The sequence below is a fragment of the Pieris napi genome, chromosome Z, assembly GCF_905475465.1.
Source record: "Pieris napi chromosome Z, ilPieNapi1.2, whole genome shotgun sequence".
Classification (NCBI taxonomy): Eukaryota; Metazoa; Arthropoda; class Insecta; order Lepidoptera; family Pieridae; genus Pieris; species Pieris napi.
In genome coordinates this window covers 8,829,222-8,848,273 of record NC_062259.1, presented here as the reverse complement: position 1 = coordinate 8,848,273, position 19,052 = coordinate 8,829,222, and the positions used below count along the sequence as shown (strand labels likewise).

The window sequence follows — 19,052 nt, the reverse complement described above, 5'->3', positions numbered from 1 at the left end:
ATTAGTCATTGGCACATCTCTAGATATGTCAAAAATTATCGTGTCCTTTCTTTTCAATCCACGCCCAGTGGCTATACGCGGTTGAGCATGCTTTTGTTTTAAAAACACATAATAATCATGGATACCAGAAAATTAATAGAAATATTGAATGCTACTATGGTTCCCAATCAAAGGGAGCAAGCCGAAGAACAGCTTTCACAGGTAAGATATAAAATTTAATGATTTGCATAACTTTAATAGAATACTACACGGCCAAATTAGACATTTTCTGAAATATCTACTATAAGGCATGAAGAATGCTATTGTTTTATAACCATTTAAAAAACTTATTACTATATACACTCATCGTAATGCTTTTGCGTGCTTATATTTACATACATTAAGCTACATAAACACCTAACCTCAAAAATAATGTTCTAACTCCTGTACTTTTTCAGCATACGGTTTTTTGTCCATTGGTCGAAAACTAAACGTGGTTATTATATTTTCTTTCATATACACGTTAAATATGAATTACATAGAGGATAAAAATTGTTAAGAAAGCTGCAAGTTGGTATTGAGCAAGTGACAATAACATATAGTGATATTAATAGATAAATGGTAGTAATGTAGTGTGCATGTTGTAGTATATAATTATAATAAAATTGTAGGTTGGTCCATTTACCTATGCTTTGTATTGTGTGATTGTCACTTGTTTATGAAACTTAGCCATAGCCTTCTTTTTAATCTAGTATAAGACCTAAAAAAGAATTAGCTAAAATACTAAAATAGTGCATAAAACTTAAAACTCTAGAAGATGAAGGATGATATTTAACATTTACTAGTGTATCATCAACAACACACTATAGATACAAAATAATTGAGATAGTTACTCATTTCTACAATGATTTATATGGTCCAAAACACAAACAACATATAATCAACTGAAAATTTTTCAACTTACAAAGTGTAAAACATATGGAAGATTAAAGAATGATAAAACCTGAGTACTCTAGTCCTCAGGCTATAAAGCCAAAGAAATATCCAATAAATGGGCAGGATTAGTCATACTCTTACTATATAAAAAAGGTGACCTGACTGATGTTGGCAACTACTGCCTGATAAGCTTGCAAATATGTACAAATTGTTTGCTTCCTGTTTAGAATGATGCATGTCAATGTATACCAATAAATATCAACCAGTGCAACAAGCTGATTTTAGAAAAGGCTATATTATGGTTGTGAACTATATTAGTTACTATTATCTTAATTAGTACTCGAATACTTATTTATTTAGGAGTTGCAATAACTGAACGTCATTATATAGAGAAGGGGAGTGCGTTAGCGCTCAAAAACCCACAGCGTCAAAAGATGCTTTGCTTTTGCTTGCTAGCGGAAAACAACCAAATTTGTGATTGCAGTATGTCGATGATAGTTGAGATTTAGTCGACCCCTGTCTGTAAAACCATGTAGCAGGGCTTCATTACTAGCCGAGAAAAATGTTATCCCCAAAGCTATCATCCTGAGAGAAATTAACTTGGAATGTGCCAAAGAAATAGGCTCGGTGATAGGCTTTATGGATCCCTAAGTTGTCAATGACCAAATATTCTATATTATAATATCCAAATTTCACTCTTATCACCTCTCCTTTCGACTTGGAGTAAACATTAATATAATCTTTTTTATCTTTACAGTCTATAAAAATAATTGGCTTCACTCCCTCCATATTGCAAGTTGTTACGTTGAATGATGTTCCGCAACCAGTCCGATTGGCAGCAGTGATTTATGTAAAGAACATAGTCAGCACTTCATGGCATCCTAAGGAAATTGAGGAAGGAGATACAAAACCTATTTACAATTTACATGACCAAGATCGAGCAATGCTAAGAGATAATATTGTTGATGCAATTATTCAAACACCACATTTAGTACGAGTTCAACTATGTGCTTGTTTAAAAACTATAATAAAATATGATTTCCCAGATAAATGGACACAAATTGTTGATAAAATAAACATATACTTACAAAGTTCTGAGCCTGATAGTTGGATGGGAGCATTACTATGTCTTTATCAATTGATAAAAAATTATGAATATCATGTCTCAGACAAAAGAGCTCCTCTCAACGAGGCTATGAATTTGTTATTGCCTATGCTATATAATCTTATGGTTAATATTCAGTCAGATCAGTCATCGGAATCTGCACTTATACAGAAACAAATTCTAAAATGTTTTCATTGTCTAACAAAGGTAAATTCAGAAAATCTATTTTATTACTAAGTTTTTCTTTATTATAATTAATACATATTTCTTATAATTTATAGTACATTTTGTCATTGGACTTAATATCAAAAGAAACATTCACCAAGTGGATGGAAGTCTTAAGATCTGTCATGGAAAGGCCCGTCCCAGATCAAACATTAGAAGTTGAAGAAGAAGAGAGAGTACAATTGCCATGGTGGAAATGCAAAAAATGGGCCATTCATACTTTATACAGACTTTTTGAAAGGTTCTGACTTAAATTCATTAATTTTATAATTTGGTAAACATTGGATATAAATTAGAGTGACACTCCCAACCTTAGTGAAGGATAGAGTAAATTTCTAGCATGTTGCACTGATTCCTGTTTGTGACTTAGAAAAAACTCCAAATTATATTAAATCTGAGACATTAAAATTTGCTATTGTTATTATGGTTGCTGTATCAATGTTTATAATCTGTATTGTTTTATTAGGTATGGAAGCCCAGTAAATGCTCGTGAGGAGTATGTAGAGTTTGCTGATTGGTACTTGACTACTTTTACTGGAGGGATCTTAGATGTATTGTTCAGAATTCTAGATCAATATAGAAACAAGATTTATGTATCACCTCGAGTTTTGCAACAGTCTATAAGTTACATTGATCAATGGTGAGTAAGATTACAATGGTACTATTATTGTTCATGTTCTGTAATAATTTGACTATGTTGTATAATATTGAAATACAATATTAAGAATAATGTTTTTTAGTGTGAGTCATGCTTATTCTTGGAAACTCCTGAAACCACATATGTTTGCAATCATCCAAGGTGTGCTGTTTCCCCTTATGTCATATTCTGATGCTGATGAAGAATGTTGGGTAAATGACCCTTATGAGTACATAAGAATTAAATTTGGTATGTGTTGCTGTATTATAATTCAACTAAATATTTTAACAACCCAAACTATGTTTAATGATACTAGAAATATTTTAATTTACTAGTGGGGTTCAATTTATATTTGCAGATGTATTTGAAGATTTTATATCGCCAGTATCTGCAGCTCAAACACTCTTGATGTCTTGTTGTAAAAAGCGGAAAGAAATGTTGGAAAGGACTATGCAATTTTGTATGGAAGTTTTGACTAGCTCAAGTGGAGCCTATGGTCCTAGACAGAAAGATGGTGCATTGCACATGGTTGGCACACTTAATGAAATTCTTATTAAAAAGAAATTCTATAAAGAGCAAATTGACTCCCTTTTAAGTCAATTTGTGTTCCCAGAATTTCACAGTCAATGTGGATTCATGAGAGCAAGAGCATGCTGGGTCCTTCACTGTTTTGCTCGTGTCCATTTCAAGAATGAAGTCCAGCTAGCGGAGGCAGTGAGACTTTCAATTCATGCACTGTTGCATGATGCAGATTTGCCAGTTAAAGTTGAAGCTGCAGTTGCCATACAAATGTTATTAACTTCTCAAGAAAAGGTTCACCAGATGTTGGAACCGCAGGTTAAGGAAATTACATGTGAACTACTTAAAGTTATAAGAGAAACGGAAAATGACAACATTGCAAATGTGCTGCAAAGAATTGTTTCTGTCTACACTGAACAATTAATGCCTATGGCAGTTGAAATTACGCATCATCTATCCCAAACATTTATTAGAGTAATTGAAACTGATAGTGGGACAGATGAAAAGGCGATAACAGCTATGGGATTGATAAACACAATGGAGACAGTCCTCAATGTAATGGAAGATAATGAAAAGATTTGTGAAGAACTTGAGCCTCTCATTTTAAATGTTACAGGTTACATATTGTACCATGATATCATTGGTTAGTATAAAAGTATTTGTGTTAAAAATATTTTATGTGGTTTAAAGGTTTTCATGTATAAGAATATTCCTGCATAAACAGCGATAATTATTTATATGTTTTTCTGATGTTTAATACACTTAATTTTATTTTTATTTCAGAATACTATGAAGAAGCAATGACTCTTCTTTGCACTGTTACCACAAAAAGAATTTCTAAAAATATGTGGTCAGTTCTAGAAATACTGTATAAAGTATTTGAGAAAGAGGGTTTTGATTATTTTACTGATATGATGCCCGTTTTTCATAATTTCATAACAGTTGACACAGAAGCTTTTCTTTCAAATGAAAACCATATTCTAGCTATGTTCAATATGGCTAAAGCGGTTAGTTGAACAAAGTTTTTCTTTGATATTAAAATAATATTATAAGTGAACAATTGGCGAAAGTTACTACTATATCTTGCAATAAAATTAAATATTTGACTAGTTTTGTATATTGAAAGTATTCAATATCAACATTATATTACTAAGATATACTATTTGTTACTGTGACTTATGTCCAAATGGGCGTCATGATAAATAGCAATGCAAATTTGACGTTAGAATATGTATTTTTGTATGCTCAGCTTTTGCGGAGGCAGAATTTATTTTTAACAAACCATTATATTAGCGTTTGTGGTTACATTATTCACTGTCATATACGTATATAAAGAATGTTAAATTTTAAGGAACTATATAAATTGTTTTTTTATAATAATGTCACATAATATATCGTGCTTTTATGCGATTTAAACTGCAGGTATCTTAGTAGAATTTGATATCTTGTTATATAATTACATAATATGATTTTTAATACTAAGTTAAATTTATTTCTGCAGGTTCTAAACTCAGGATTAGAAGATGAGACTGAAGTACATGCCGCAAAACTTCTTGAAGTTATGGTTCTACAATGCTCTGGAAAAATTGATAATTGTCTTCCTTCATTTGTGGAGCTTGTATTAAACAGATTGACAAGGAAAGTTAACTCATCTGAGTTGAGGTCCGTGTTATTACAGGTAATATTTCACAGTGTTTTGCATACATATCTATTTCTAAGTCTTTGTTATGTTTATTATCAGAGATACTTATTGATTAAAATTACCAAAAATGTAGAATGGACAAAGGTAATTAATATTATTTAGAACAAGAAATAAATTAATTTGCTCCATTATCATCATAAAAACATTATATTTTTTTCACTAGATCAGATTAAGAATTAAAATAATATTAGTTCTAATATACATATAGTAATAAATATATAATTTGAATAAATATAATAATAATAAATGTTGATGAAAACAATTAATAAACTTATTTGTAAATTTATAGGTCATTATAGCAATACTGTATAGCAATCCTCACCTCTTCGTTAACATTTTGATGAAATTTCAAGAATCTGTACATAGTGTATCTATCATACAGTTCTTTATGGAACAATGGTTACATGACACAGACTGTTTTGTGGGGTTAGTAAATGCTAATTATATAAAACTATACTAATGTGAAATTTCTTAAATCCTACAATTTATTTTCAGACTACATGACCGTAAGTTGTCAGTACTCGGAATTTGCACTATTTTAGAAATGGGTCCTCAAAGACCAAGCATAGATGAGGTTCTGCCAAAGATTTTACCAACTTGTTTAGTACTTTTTGAAGGATTAAAAAGAGCGTACGAAGCAAAAGCTGAGGCTGATGATGACACCTCCTCTGAAGAGGAAGACGACGACGATGACGAAGGTAATACAAATTGTAGCATGTTTAACAATACAACACATCACAATATCTGTGTAAAAACTATAGCATTAATTTTATAAAAATCCTATAAGAACATTATTACTGATGGGGTCTGTTTTACAGTCACTAATCTGTGACCTCGTTATATATAACCAAAAATTTATATGAAACCAAAGATTTTCTGTGACATATAGAGTAACAAGTCTTTTAGCTTTTAAATACTCGCCTAAGTTTAAAAGACTCAACGCTAAGTATGTTTGTCCTGATTGGCTCGTTGACAAACGCGAGTGCCGTATCTAACCGCCTCAGCTCATTGTTGCTGTTATTTAGGAAAATGTATTTGTTATCAATAAATTACCCCAATAAAATGTTTAATCGTTCAGTTAAAATTAATCCTGAAATTCTATTTTTTCGCAGAGGTGCTTTCTTCCGACGACGATGACTTCAATCAAATGAATAATCAATACTTAGAAAACCTTGCTCGTATATCTGCAAAAAAGGGCGCTGAACAGAACATCACAATTACTGCTAATATTGAATTTGAAAGTGATGATGATGTAAGCATTGATGACTTGTAAACACTAATACTTGACTAAGACTTGAATTAAATAATATGTTGGTACTTTTACAGGACGATGATGGCTATGTTGACGAATCTGCTATTGATTGCTACACAACCATACTGGATATGAAAGATTGTCCAGTTGATGAGTACGTCAAATTTAAAAATACCCTATCAGGTAAATAATTTAGTTATCAACCAACCATATTTCATTGTAAAATCTCAAGGCTCACAAACACTTGCAAAAATGAATCTTTAAATATTCTATTTTTGTCCTTTACATGTACTTGTAAATTTTAAATAAATTTATTGTCTTTTAAGTGTGAGATGATTTGAACATCTTCATTTGATGAAGCGCTTTGATAAATCATTTTACTTTTATGAAATGGTAAGTTACCCTTTGTATGCACCTCTGGAGTAAATAATATATTACCGCATTATAAGTGTTAAGGTTGCGTTTACATAGACTAAAAAATTTCAGCACTTTCCACAAGTGAACCTGCACTTTATCATGCTCTAATGGGTGGTCTAAATGAAGAGCAGAAAAAACAACTGAATGCCGTCTTTGTCCTGGCTGATCAACGAAAGGCACAACAAGATAGCAAGCGCATTGAACAGAGTGGTGGTATGTTATAAAAATATGAATCAATTACTGAATTCAAAATTGAATTTACTTGTTTCTTCTGTTTATTTGCTTTAATGTTGCGAAAATTTTCAAATCGAAGAACTTCAGAGCTTATTAATTCCATGAAACGTTTATTTTTGTCAGCAGTTGGACAATTTAGTTGATGCCATTAAAACTTGCTGAAACATTTTTTTTGCCTGATATAATATATTTGTTGGGTTTGACTCCACTCCGATTTCCAGAATAAGTATTCATCATACCTTTAAAGTTCATTTTATTAGTTTATTAAAAGCATAAATTAGATTAGAAGCTTGACACATTTGATTGCTATAATGCGAGGCGAAGATCGGTTATCATGTATTTACAAAACCGATAAATGAAATTAACAAAACAAATTAAAGCTCGGCGAAAAAATAATTGAATAAAGATAGAAGGTAAATTACTAACTTTTCAAAAAAGTGTTTGGTCCATTCCTTTTTGTTGAGTTACAGAACGTTTACATTACTTGTTGAATAAATTAAGTAATTTCTGAAATAACTATTTTTAAAGCTTGTTGGTTGTTATTGTTTAAATAGTACACTTAAAATAGTTAAAGAATTATTCTTTATAGGAATTTATTACTATAATCGTTTCTTTGAAGCCAATTCAGCGTGTGACTCTCATCCCTGAGATCATAAGTTCGAACCCCGGCTGGGCACCAATGGACTTTCTATGTTCGTGTCAGACAGAAGGCTGATCACCTTCTTGTCTACAAAGGATGCAATCTGAGGCCAAGACTCATACTTGGTTTTAGAGCCACTGGATGATTATTTATCGTTTACTGGTTTAATTTTTTTTAATTTAATTTATTATGGATTATTTTTTTAACAAAGCAAGTAAACCATGCCATAAGGAACTTAATTATTGGGGCATCTTAATGAAACAGAAAACTTGTGTTTCTATGGGAAATTATTGTTTTGTCATTATTTATTCCACAGGATACTCCTTTACAGTTCCAGCACAAGTACCAACCACCTTTAAATTTGGTTCATAAAGTTTTAAATTTCTGTTTTGTATGCATGAAATTTTATTGTTCCTTTCATAATGAATTGAATTTTAAATAATTTATGTTTTATTCACATTATATTGTTTTCCTGTAACTCTGAGAAATACAATCGTTCAAATCAAACATGCTTCTTATTTTACCCTATCTTCATCTATTATAATTACATTAAGACACAATTTCTATTAGAAATGAAATATAAAAAAAACTAAATATGTGACTTGACTATAAATAACTGACTTGGGTCACAGCATATGACATACTGAGGAGTCTGTTTAAACTCAAAGAACTGACCAGGGGCATGCTAAATCAAAGCCCAAAATACATGGCAAGTATGGATCACGCCTGACCTTCCCTAGAGGTTCGCTTGGTGTTAGCGAAAATATGTATAAACAATTATCTTTTTTTTCTTTAATCAAAAGAAGTCACAAGATTCATAAAAATTTCCCGTTTATTTCTAACATTGTAATTATATTCATACTTAAGATGTAATGCAGGTCGTATAACATTTATAGACTTGCATACTTTTGCTAAGGATTCATGCCTTAGCGGTTTTAACGCATATTTTTTTGCTCATTTGAACGATTTGGAGAATAAAACTCGTATTAACTTGAAGTACGAGCTTATTATTTTACTTTGATGGTCCTTAAGATGCAAAGAGATGAAAGGCAAGATTGAACTTTTAATCTCAGAATCTCTATCGCAAGAATAATAAAACTCAGTTTAAGTACTGTCTCTATCTACTATATTTATTATTAAAAGACTTAGACCTCTACATAGCTGGGACTATAATTATTATGTTTTTATTTTATATATAACGTTGCACGCCTCCACTTATCTTAATCAAGTAATTAGGACGCGGAGGCGCGAGTTTTGGATTATACACTATACTATCCATCTTTAAAAAGATAGTCTGTGAGACCTATTCACAGTAAATTAAAATAATTTGATACCTGTAGAAAAAAAAAATCTAAATAATAACCTCCTCTTTTTTTGAAGTCTGTTAAATGTGACTTAATTAATGCACATTATATTTGTGTTTGGCATAATACACTTTTTGATGAAGTAGGTACTCGTTTTATAAATTAGACATTAATATAGAGATAGCAATAAACACTAATTTATTTGAGCATAAGAATCCACTCAATATAATAATATTAGTAGGTAAGTATAGATTGTTTTTAATATGAAAAAGTACTTTTAATAAATGGTATACTTAAGGTATAGCTACACCTATTACTGGAACAGGATTTCCAACTCAAACTTTATGGTTTTAGTTTCATCAGATGTTCATTGGAAATTTAAATATCTCTGCTTGAAAAATTTTACTACTTTTATGACAAAAGAAATGAGGCAGCAGCAGATGAAATGAACATTCAAATAGGCAGTGTTTATATTATTATACACAACCAAGCAATGGCGTCGCAAACCTGCTTAAGTTGTTTTCTAATTTCAAAGAATTCAAGAATCTTAAAATTTATGGAACATCGTCCATACTGGACCTAGGTCTTTGTAAATGTCAGGAGTCTACGTCTACCTATGTCAGCGGTTTACGGAACATCTCATGGGCCATATTTTATAAAAAAGTTATACCAATTGTATAATGATATCTGAAAGGTGACTAAGTCACAAATATAAAAACATTTATTAACCAGCCCTAGTAATGCTGAAGCTTTCTGAATTCAATTAATCTTTTTCTCATACCAAACTAACCACAATTTGAAAGATAAATGTAATAAAAGGCTCTTATTCTCTTATAATAATTGACACAATTAGTATTGACACTGTATATTACTGTAAAAAACTTTACTTGATATTTCAAATTTATTTGTATTCAAGTTAGACTAATTAAAATAAGTTGATGAAAAATAAAACACAATATTTTGAAAGAATTATAATTATTATTTTAACTTTGTTTAAACAATAATATGTAGATGTTATAAAAGGTGGAAAAATTTAAGCAGGGCTGATGACAAATGAGTTTTTATATACATTAAAAAGTTACAAATGAAGTCATGAATAAAATTTAGTAATACAAAAATTCCCTTAATTACATTTTAAATTTATATGTGATATTTTTCAAAAGAATTCTATGATCCAGTAAAATAATTATAATGGTACCGCCTTTTGTCTTGTAGAGCAGTTATTTTTGAGGCTGTATTACTATCTCTACATACTCCACAAAATATACTTGTAACAACATGAAATGGGCTTTGATAAAATAGATTAGAATCTTTTAACATTACATTCTTTCTGTGACAACCAATATGAAGAAAAATTTCAAGTACCACTAACATCACACACACAAAACTAGGGAAAATCATTAATGTAGGAATTGAGAGAAGCATTCTGTGACTCACAGTGTTAGAACCAGATAAAATTTTTTCCTTCAGAGTTTGAAATTTTTTTGTTTTACTCATATATCCACGAGGAAATTGTATATGTTTTCGTGAGCATTTTAGTTCTCGACCTGAATTTATCGGAAAACTCTTATGAGTATTTGATGGTTCGCCAGTTTCTTCATTGACCTGGTACATTATAATTTCACCGGTCTCATCGTCACACCGAAATCTGTTAAGAGCAGCCATCACAATGCCAAACACTGAAACAGTTAATAATGATATAATAAATTCACTAAAGCGAAACTAATTACGAATATGTTTCACCATATTTCATGTACTGACAGTCAAAATTTTTTTCGTTTTACCTGACTTTATATAATATTCAAAACAAAATGTTAATACATACCAAGCACGATTAAATATTAAAAAATGACGGGGAATGTTTGAGTTGAGTGATCCTAAAAGTTATGGAAAATACATGTTATTAAATCATCTGAAATTAACAAACACTTAATTTAATTAATAAACACAAAGAGTAAATACTTACAAATTAACGACTTGAGAGGCCACTTGCGTCTAAAACTTTAAGCTAAATGCATTTACGCCCTCTGAAGTTCAGCCCTTCACCTAAACACCAAGGTATATTTTTATGTAACGGATTACGGAATAAGAGGTAAAAGGAAAGACATATTAACTGACGAAGTGGGACAGAGCCTAATACTAGGTGATTTAAGGAGAAATAGGGTAATTTACAATACCGAATTGAAGATAAACAAGTTTCGTGTACTCATAGTGTTTCGTGCGACAGTATATAGGCCTTTTTATTTGTAATAAATAATAATCAGGCCTCAAACAAAGGGGTTTTTGGTTGTGTAACCAAAGTTGTTATTCGAAATCCAAATTAATCTGCAAAATAATTAAGGTATTCATTTGTTTAATAAGTATGATATAAAAATAATAAAAGAAAGAAAAATTAAATGATATATTGATCAACTTCAAAATATGTTAAGAATTAAGATCGAGGATCTGGACCAGTCTAACCACTGACACAAAGCCCCAATGGCTAAGGTCCACATCCACAAGTTGTATTATAGACTTAGCGGTCGGAAATAACTTTTTTAGCGCATATCAGAGTATGACGTCATAGGGTTGATTTGTAGGCATAGATTGTAGGTGTCGTTTCCCATTTTCTATTCCCTAGGTTCTAGCCATATTACTACCGAAAAGTATTCTACATACACTACCGCTTTTGCGTAACTGTATTGTCGAAAACGCTTCGTTCTCAGCCAAGAGACATGTTACTACACTACCGCAAAGTCGACAGCGTAGCACCGAGCTGCTGTTCGTAGTATTCTCGGAATTTAATTACGCGACAAACATAAAAGTGAATATATTCGCAGAAAAACCAAACTTATAGATGATGTGCAATATGCCTTAAAACGTAAAAGGAGATGGGCAGACCACGTAGCCCGGTGTACAGGTGACAGATGGTCAAAAGCAGCAACCGAATGGACTGGTCTAAAAGGAAGACCAATAGAGCGATTGGCCGACGGGATCGAGAGGGTAGCTGGAAGAAATAGGATGACGATGGCACAAAATAAATTTGGGTGAAAAAAGTTGGAGTTTTTATTAATTGTATATCAATAAGATGTGGATGAATAAAGGCTTATTATTATTATTATTATTATACATATTGCGTAGTATAAATAGAAATTATTATAGTATACCTACATGCATTTGATACATAACATAGAAAAAGTCCTCAAGTTACTATGATAAGATACATCCTGGGTCATTTAAAAATATATTGTAGTTGTCCTTAACTCAAACTCAAAATAAGTTTATTCATATAGGTAAACAGGTACACTTATGAACGTCAACATAATAATTGTAAATATAGTTATTGTAAAGATATAATTCTTCCCAAAATCTACAAATACCTACTTTTTGTTTGTAATAAACATCTCATTCACATTAAAACTGCTGAAATTTTAATATTAAACTTGGAAGAACAAAGTTTGAGATACTGTTTCCTGTTCTTGAAGTAATGTTGCTTAACCAACCATTATTTCTTACTCCAATCCTCTTATTTTTACATCAGTCATAAAATACAGATGTTCCTCATATATAGAACTGACATAAAATCGTATACTTCATCCCTCATTATCGAATTCATTTTCAGGTTTCACTTTAATACAATTTGTCCATTGGTGGTTTCTGTTAATAATATTAGTTGTCTTATTATCTTCTCTTTTTCTGAAAAGAAAATGTTTATTTTGTTAGAACTTTGATCAAATAGAAAACTGACAGACTTGTGTAAGATCGCACCAAGATTTATTCAGTAGGTAACTTTAATATTAGAAGTTTAAAAAGAAATTTGTAAAATTGTGTACCCCATACAATACACCTACTGTGTGCATCAATAATAAAGATAAAATCTAAATTATTTAATACCATAAAAAATAACTTTTCGTTAAAACGTCCAAAATATAACTTTTATTTAAAACGGTAGCCATTAAAGATGGCGATAGGGGTACCAAATTATAGCAAACAGCAGCTTTTGAGTTCACGCAAAAGCATGGCTGATGGCGCATGAACGCCGATTTTTCTACACTGCCGCAACATTAACTGGCGTCTAGGCTACCGATTGTCGACTTACGTCGACGACGACGTACACTTTCTACATACACTACTGTTAAGCCATCTTGTCTAGGGCCTAGGCCCCCAGGGGGTCTAGCCATATTGGTGTCGAAAAGTATTCTACATACACTACCGCTTTTTTTTTTTTTTTTTTAAATATTGGCCCGCACGGTTTGTGCATTGTGGCCCAGGGTCAAAAACAGGGAAACGGGTAAAAACATAAAATTATCGTCTGGAAAGGAATTTAGGAATAGAAAATAATGAATCTATAAAATAAAAGATCAATTCTTATAAATCTACATAAAAAAGGAGTGTAAGAAAACATATTTACATATATTTACGTTCATATTGTCTAAATTTTTATATTATTACTTAAGATAAAATCTGCTAAAAGTTTATAAACATGTGGATTTTTAAACATTTTTAGGATTTGACCTCACAACTAATCTGCAAAATGAAGAAGCAACATATTTTGTTACCGCTTAGAAGAAACAATAGAAATAGTACTGTGGATTGATAAATAAAGAGTGAAAATAAGATTGATTAGAAGTTGATAAAGTCCAAGGAATTAAAAAACAATAGAAAAAAAACGTAGACTAGTGTGAACACTGATATTAGAGTTTAATTTAAGCTTTAATTAGGTTTGGTGTTTGTGCTTGAACATTTTTAATGTCAATTTGAAAGCAGATTTTTATATAAGTGTAGATTTTATTAGTGATTTGCTACTAGTTGGAATTATCTCTGTTTATGTCCATCAAACAATTTCAGTTTAAGTTAGAGTCATAAAGATTGATTGTTTATAATAAATTTATACTTTTAGAAAGTGAGAATTGAAAAGCAGCAAGTACTCAATGAAATGAAAAGAGGGATTAATCAAAATTATAAAATAGAAACTTAGTCTGGTATGAAATTATAACCCTTAATCAACCTTTGTTTCCATATTGATGCTCCAACATCTTAGATATAAATTTAAGTTTGATTCTGATTTAAAGTTAATATTTATGTCAATTAACTTTTGGTTATATCAGTGATTTGCTACTAGTTTATATGTAAATGCAAATTCTGTTTAAGTAAGAAATGAATAAACATTGTATGTTATGTATTTGTCAGTTTTATTTTTGGTAATTTACCTATGTCTTTAGTAGGAAAAACCATTAAAGTGGTTAACAATATTAGTTTATTTTACAAGAATATACAGATAATGCATATATGAATGACCCGTACCTACTAATAGTTAGGAATATTAAACAAACAGGTAGCAAAATAAAAATGTTTCAGTTATGGTTATTTTTTATTAAAATAAGGCACCAAATATCTTCCTTAACATAATGCAGTCTACATAGAAAAATAAGCATATGTAACAACTTATTAAACAATACAGACATTACTACTGAACACACACAGGTGCACCAAATTCAATGCATTACTACCTAAATATAGATGTATTCATATATATGTAGATAATTAACTAATAAATGCAAGTGTTAATTTGCAGCAATGTCAATATCTTGGTTGTGTGCTGTTATAAACAAAAAATTGTTCAATTCATAAAACCTAACGTTAGATGTTGTGATGATTTCATAAAATTACTATGATACCTACAATTACTATGAATACATCTTGGGCGATTAAAATAATAGTGATTGTTTCCTTAACACAACAATTGTAAATAATAATAGTTATTGTAAAGATATAATTCTTTCCAAAATCTACAAATGCAGTTTGTTTATAATAATATCTCATTAACATTCAAACTGCTGAACTTATTAAGATTAAATGTGGAAGAACATAGTTTCAGTTACTGTTTCCTGTTCTTCAGGTAATGTTACTTAACCAACCATTATTTCATACTCCATAGCTTCTCTTTTTCTGAAAAGAAAATATTTTAGTTAGTACTTTTATCCAATAGAAAACTGACAAACTAAACTGTAAGATCGGTCCAAGGTTTGTTCAATAGGTAACTTTAGTATTAAAACTCTTTACTTAATTTTAAACTTAAAAATATACTTAATTTGTCACTGCTGCTTACTGTCAATTAAAGTTTTTAATAACCAAACAATGTCAGTAACTCCCAAGGGACTTGAATTCAAACTTCTCATTCATTAATAATATTATAATAACTTCTCTAGTATATTAACTTAGTAAATAATTAAAGAAAATATCTGCTTACCATTACTTAGTATTGCTCTTTAGATTTTATATATCCAAAGTTCATGAAGTATAAATCCACTTTAATTGATTAATTTAAATCAATATTATATCATTAGCTTCTATTATAATTACAATAAAATATATTTACAACTTCTAATTAGGTTCATTAGTGACTGCTTTCTCATCTGAAATATACAAATAAAATGTACAATCATTTTACTTTGTGATTACATAATATAAGCAATATTAAATGGTATATGTATATCTACAAATTAAAGAACAATTTCATGAACTTACATGCAATATAAATATCAATAAAAGATATCTAATATAAACAGAATTTACCTCTACTAATTTGCTGATTTTCTTGATATTTTCATATTTATCTGTGTATATTATGTTATCCTCGCATTGATTCATAGAAAAACTAAAACTCTTAACTTAAAAATATTAACTCTAGTTTAAATTATTATAATTACACGAGAACGTTAAAAAAAGACAGATAATAAATTAAAATCATTTCGTTAAAACGTCCAAAATATGACCATGTTTTTAAAACGGTAGCCATTAAAGATGGCAATAGTTGTACTGAATTATTGCAAACAGCAGCTTTTGAGATCACGCTAAAACATGGCGGAAAAACACAGTTTTTTCTACACTGCCGAAACATTAATTGGCCGTTGGCTACCGAATAGCGTTAGCGTTAATGTGTGTCTTTTCGTAGCACTGTCATGGCGTCGCTTATTGTATCCCGACTCACGCCTATAAGGCCTAGGCTACCGACTGTCGACACGAGCTGTCATTTTCATACAAATTTAGTTTTCGTCGGTAGCCTAGGCCCTAAAGGCGTGAGTCGGGATACAATAAGCGACGCCATGACAGTGCTACGAAAAGACACACATTAACGCTTACGCTATTCGGTAGCCAACGACCAATTAATGTTTCGGCAGTGTAGAAAAAACGACGTTTCTCCGCCATGTTTTAGCGTGATCTCAAAAGCTGCTGTTTGCAATAATTCAGTACAACTATTGCCATCTTTAATGACTACCGTTTTAAAAACATGTCATATTTTGGACGTTTTAACGAAATACATAATATAGACACAGATAAATATGAAAATATCAAGAAAATCAGCAAATTAGTAGAGGTAAATCCTAGTTATATTGGATATCTTTTATTGATATTTATATTGCATGTAAGTTCATGAAATTGTTCTTTAATTTGAAAAATACATATACCTACCATTTAATATTGCATATACTATGTAATCACAAAGTAAAATGATTGTACATTTTATTTGTATATTTCAGATGAGAAAGCAGTCACTAATGAACATAATTAGAAGTTCTAAATATATTTTATTGTAATTATAATAGAAGCTGATAATGATATAATATTGATTTAAATTAATCAAAAAAAGTGGATTTATACTTTATGAACTTTAGAAATATAAAATCTAGTGAGCAATACTAAGTAATGGTAAGCAGATATTTTCTTTAATTATTTACTAAGTCAATATACTAGAGAAGTTATTATAATATTGTTAATGAATGAGAAGTTTGAATTCAAGTCCCTTGGGAGTTACTGACATTGTTTGGTTATTAAAAACTTTAATTGACAATAAGCAGCAAAGTGACAAATTAACTATATTTTTAAGTTTAGAATTAAGTAGGTAAAGAGTTTTAATATTAAAGTTACCTATTGAACAAACCTTGGACCGATCTTAGTTTAGTTTGTCAGTTTTCTATTTGATCAAAGTACTAACTAAAATATTTTCTTTTCAGAAAAAAAGAGAAGCTATAAGACAACTAAAAATTTAAAAAAAAACCACAAATGGACAAGTTTTATTAGTCTTGTCTTTTATTAATTTAAGTGTTATATTATGTACCTGAAAATGGGGAATGAAGCATTTTATGAATAATGTAAAAAATGAGACAAGTGGAGTATGAAATAATGGTTGGTTAAGTAACATTACCTCATGAACAGGACACAGTAACTGAAACTATGTTCTTCCACATTTAATCTTATTATTATTAATGTTAATGAGATATTATTATAAACAAACTAGATTTGTAGATTTTGGGAAGAATTATATCTTTAAAAACACTATTATTATTTACAATTGTTGTGTTAAGGAAACAAGCACTGTTTTTTTAATCGCCCAGGATGTATTCATAGTAACTGTAGGTATCATAGTAATTTTATGAAATCATCACAACATCTAACGTTAGGTTTTATGAATTGAAAAATTTTTGGTATATAACAGCACATAAACAAGATATTGACATTGCTGCAAATTAACACTTACATTTATTAGTTAATTATCTACAGATATAAATATGAATAATTGAATACATCTACATTAGGTAGTAATGCATTGAATTTGGTGCACCTGTGTGTGTTCAGTAGTAATGTCTGTATTGTTTAATAAGTTGTTACATAATATGCTTATTTTTTTATGTAGACTGCATTATGTTAAGGAAGATATTTGGTGCCTTATTTTAATAAAAAATAACCATAACTGAAACATTTTTATTTTGCTACCTATTTGTTTTATATTCCTAACTGTTAGTAGGTACGGGTCATTCATATATGCATTATCTGTATATTCTTGTAAAATAAACTAATATTGTTAACCACTTTAATGGCTTTTCCTACTAAAGAAGACATAGGTAAATTACCAAAAAATAAAACTGACAAATACATAACATACAATGTTTATTCATTTCTTACTTAAACAGATTTTGCATTTACATTAACTAGTAGCAAATCACTGATATAACCAAAAGTAAACATAAATATTAACTTAAAATCAGCATCAAACTTAAATTTATATCTAAGATGTTGGAGCATCAATATGGAATCAAAGGTTGAGTAAGGGTTATAATTTCATACCAGACTAAGTTTCTATTTTATAATTTTTATTAATCCCTCTTTTCATTTCATTGATTACTTGCTCCTTTCAATTCTCACTTTCTAAAAGTATAAATTTATTATAAACAATCAACCTTTATGACTCTAACATAAACTGAAATTGTTTGTTGGACATAAACAGAGATAATTCCAACTAGTAGCAAATCACTAATAAAATCTACACTTATATATAAATCTGCTTACAAATTGACATTAAAAATGTTCAAGCACAAACACCAAACCTAATTAAAGCTTAAATCAATCTAATTTCAGTGTTCACACTAGTCTATGTTTTTATTCTATTGTTTTTTAATTCCTTGGACTATCCTTCTATTCCTTATCAACTTCTAGTCAACCTTATTTTCACTCTTTATCTATCAATCCACAGTACTATTTCTATTGTTTCTTCTAAGCGGTAACAAAATATGTTGCTTCTTCATTTTGCAGATTAGTTGTGAGGTCAAATCTAAAAAATATCAAAGTATGAGTACTACTTATTATAAGATGGCGCGATTATGGAATTTCAAAATATTGTATTTATTTGTAGCCTTAAATTTCTGAGAAAACATGAAACAAACCATAATTAATTTAAACATGCAATTAAATTCATATATTCACTTTGCACCTTCCGTAAATTCCACTTAAATCGAAAATTGTTCCGACCTTGCTGACTATTCTATTCTAATGTCCCTTTTGCAGCTTTCAATAATTGGAATTTGCAATTATTGCAAATTTACAATATTATTGTAGTTTTAACTTTTATTTGTTTATAAAAGTGACATTAGGAATACATTTAATCCAGAGACAATATGACGGAATAAGGTGCTACGAACAGCAGCTCGCATCTACGCTGTCGACTTTGCGGTAATGTATCGACATGCATCTTGGCTACGAACGAAGCGTTTTCGACAGTACAATTACGCAAAAGCGGTAGTGTATGTAGAATACTTTTCGACACCAATATGGCTAGACCCCCAGT

The 19,052-nt window shown here is 30.0% G+C and overlaps 2 protein-coding genes and 2 long non-coding RNA genes across 8 annotated transcripts; 1 reads left to right on the top strand and 3 right to left on the bottom strand.

The window, feature by feature from the left end:
* The first annotated feature begins 42 nt into the window (after positions 1 to 42).
* On the top strand, positions 43 to 8,153 carry LOC125062161 (importin-7). Of its 2 annotated transcripts, XM_047667840.1 has the most exons (14): positions 43 to 201; positions 1,673 to 2,227; positions 2,302 to 2,486; positions 2,712 to 2,885; positions 2,986 to 3,131; positions 3,241 to 4,044; positions 4,185 to 4,408; positions 4,903 to 5,079; positions 5,393 to 5,529; positions 5,599 to 5,801; positions 6,216 to 6,355; positions 6,430 to 6,538; positions 6,842 to 6,985; positions 7,963 to 8,153. In XM_047667840.1, exons 1-14 carry the CDS (start codon positions 118 to 120, stop codon positions 8,016 to 8,018), a joined length of 3,138 nt encoding a protein of 1,045 aa, XP_047523796.1. In that variant the 5' UTR covers positions 43 to 117; the 3' UTR covers positions 8,019 to 8,153. The 2 variants fall into 2 exon arrangements, with proteins under 2 accessions (XP_047523796.1, XP_047523797.1); XM_047667841.1 differs by lacking the exon at positions 7,963 to 8,153 and having other exon boundaries at positions 6,682 to 6,902.
* Positions 8,154 to 9,908: 1,755 nt separating this feature from the next.
* Positions 9,909 to 10,928, bottom strand: LOC125062730. Of its 2 annotated transcripts, none has more exons than XM_047668828.1 (2): positions 10,776 to 10,928; positions 9,909 to 10,629 (listed from the first exon to the last, which is right to left on the bottom strand). In XM_047668828.1, exon 2 carries the CDS (start codon positions 10,613 to 10,615, stop codon positions 10,118 to 10,120), a length of 498 nt encoding a protein of 165 aa, XP_047524784.1. In that variant the 5' UTR covers positions 10,616 to 10,629; positions 10,776 to 10,928; the 3' UTR covers positions 9,909 to 10,117. The 2 variants fall into 2 exon arrangements, with proteins under 2 accessions (XP_047524784.1, XP_047524785.1); XM_047668829.1 differs by having other exon boundaries at positions 10,772 to 10,916.
* Positions 10,929 to 14,287: 3,359 nt separating this feature from the next.
* On the bottom strand, positions 14,288 to 15,634 carry LOC125062796. Its single transcript, XR_007119330.1, has 3 exons — positions 15,506 to 15,634; positions 15,180 to 15,345; positions 14,288 to 14,878 (listed from the first exon to the last, which is right to left on the bottom strand). It is a non-coding gene; the product is annotated as an uncharacterized LOC125062796 (long non-coding RNA).
* A 2,509-nt stretch (positions 15,635 to 18,143) lies between these two features.
* Positions 18,144 to 19,052, bottom strand: LOC125062517. 3 transcript variants are annotated; one of them, XR_007119283.1, is made up of 2 exons: positions 18,652 to 19,052; positions 18,144 to 18,539 (listed from the first exon to the last, which is right to left on the bottom strand). It is a non-coding gene; the product is annotated as an uncharacterized LOC125062517 (long non-coding RNA). The 3 variants fall into 3 exon arrangements; XR_007119282.1 differs by having other exon boundaries at positions 18,692 to 19,052; XR_007119281.1 differs by having other exon boundaries at positions 18,699 to 19,052.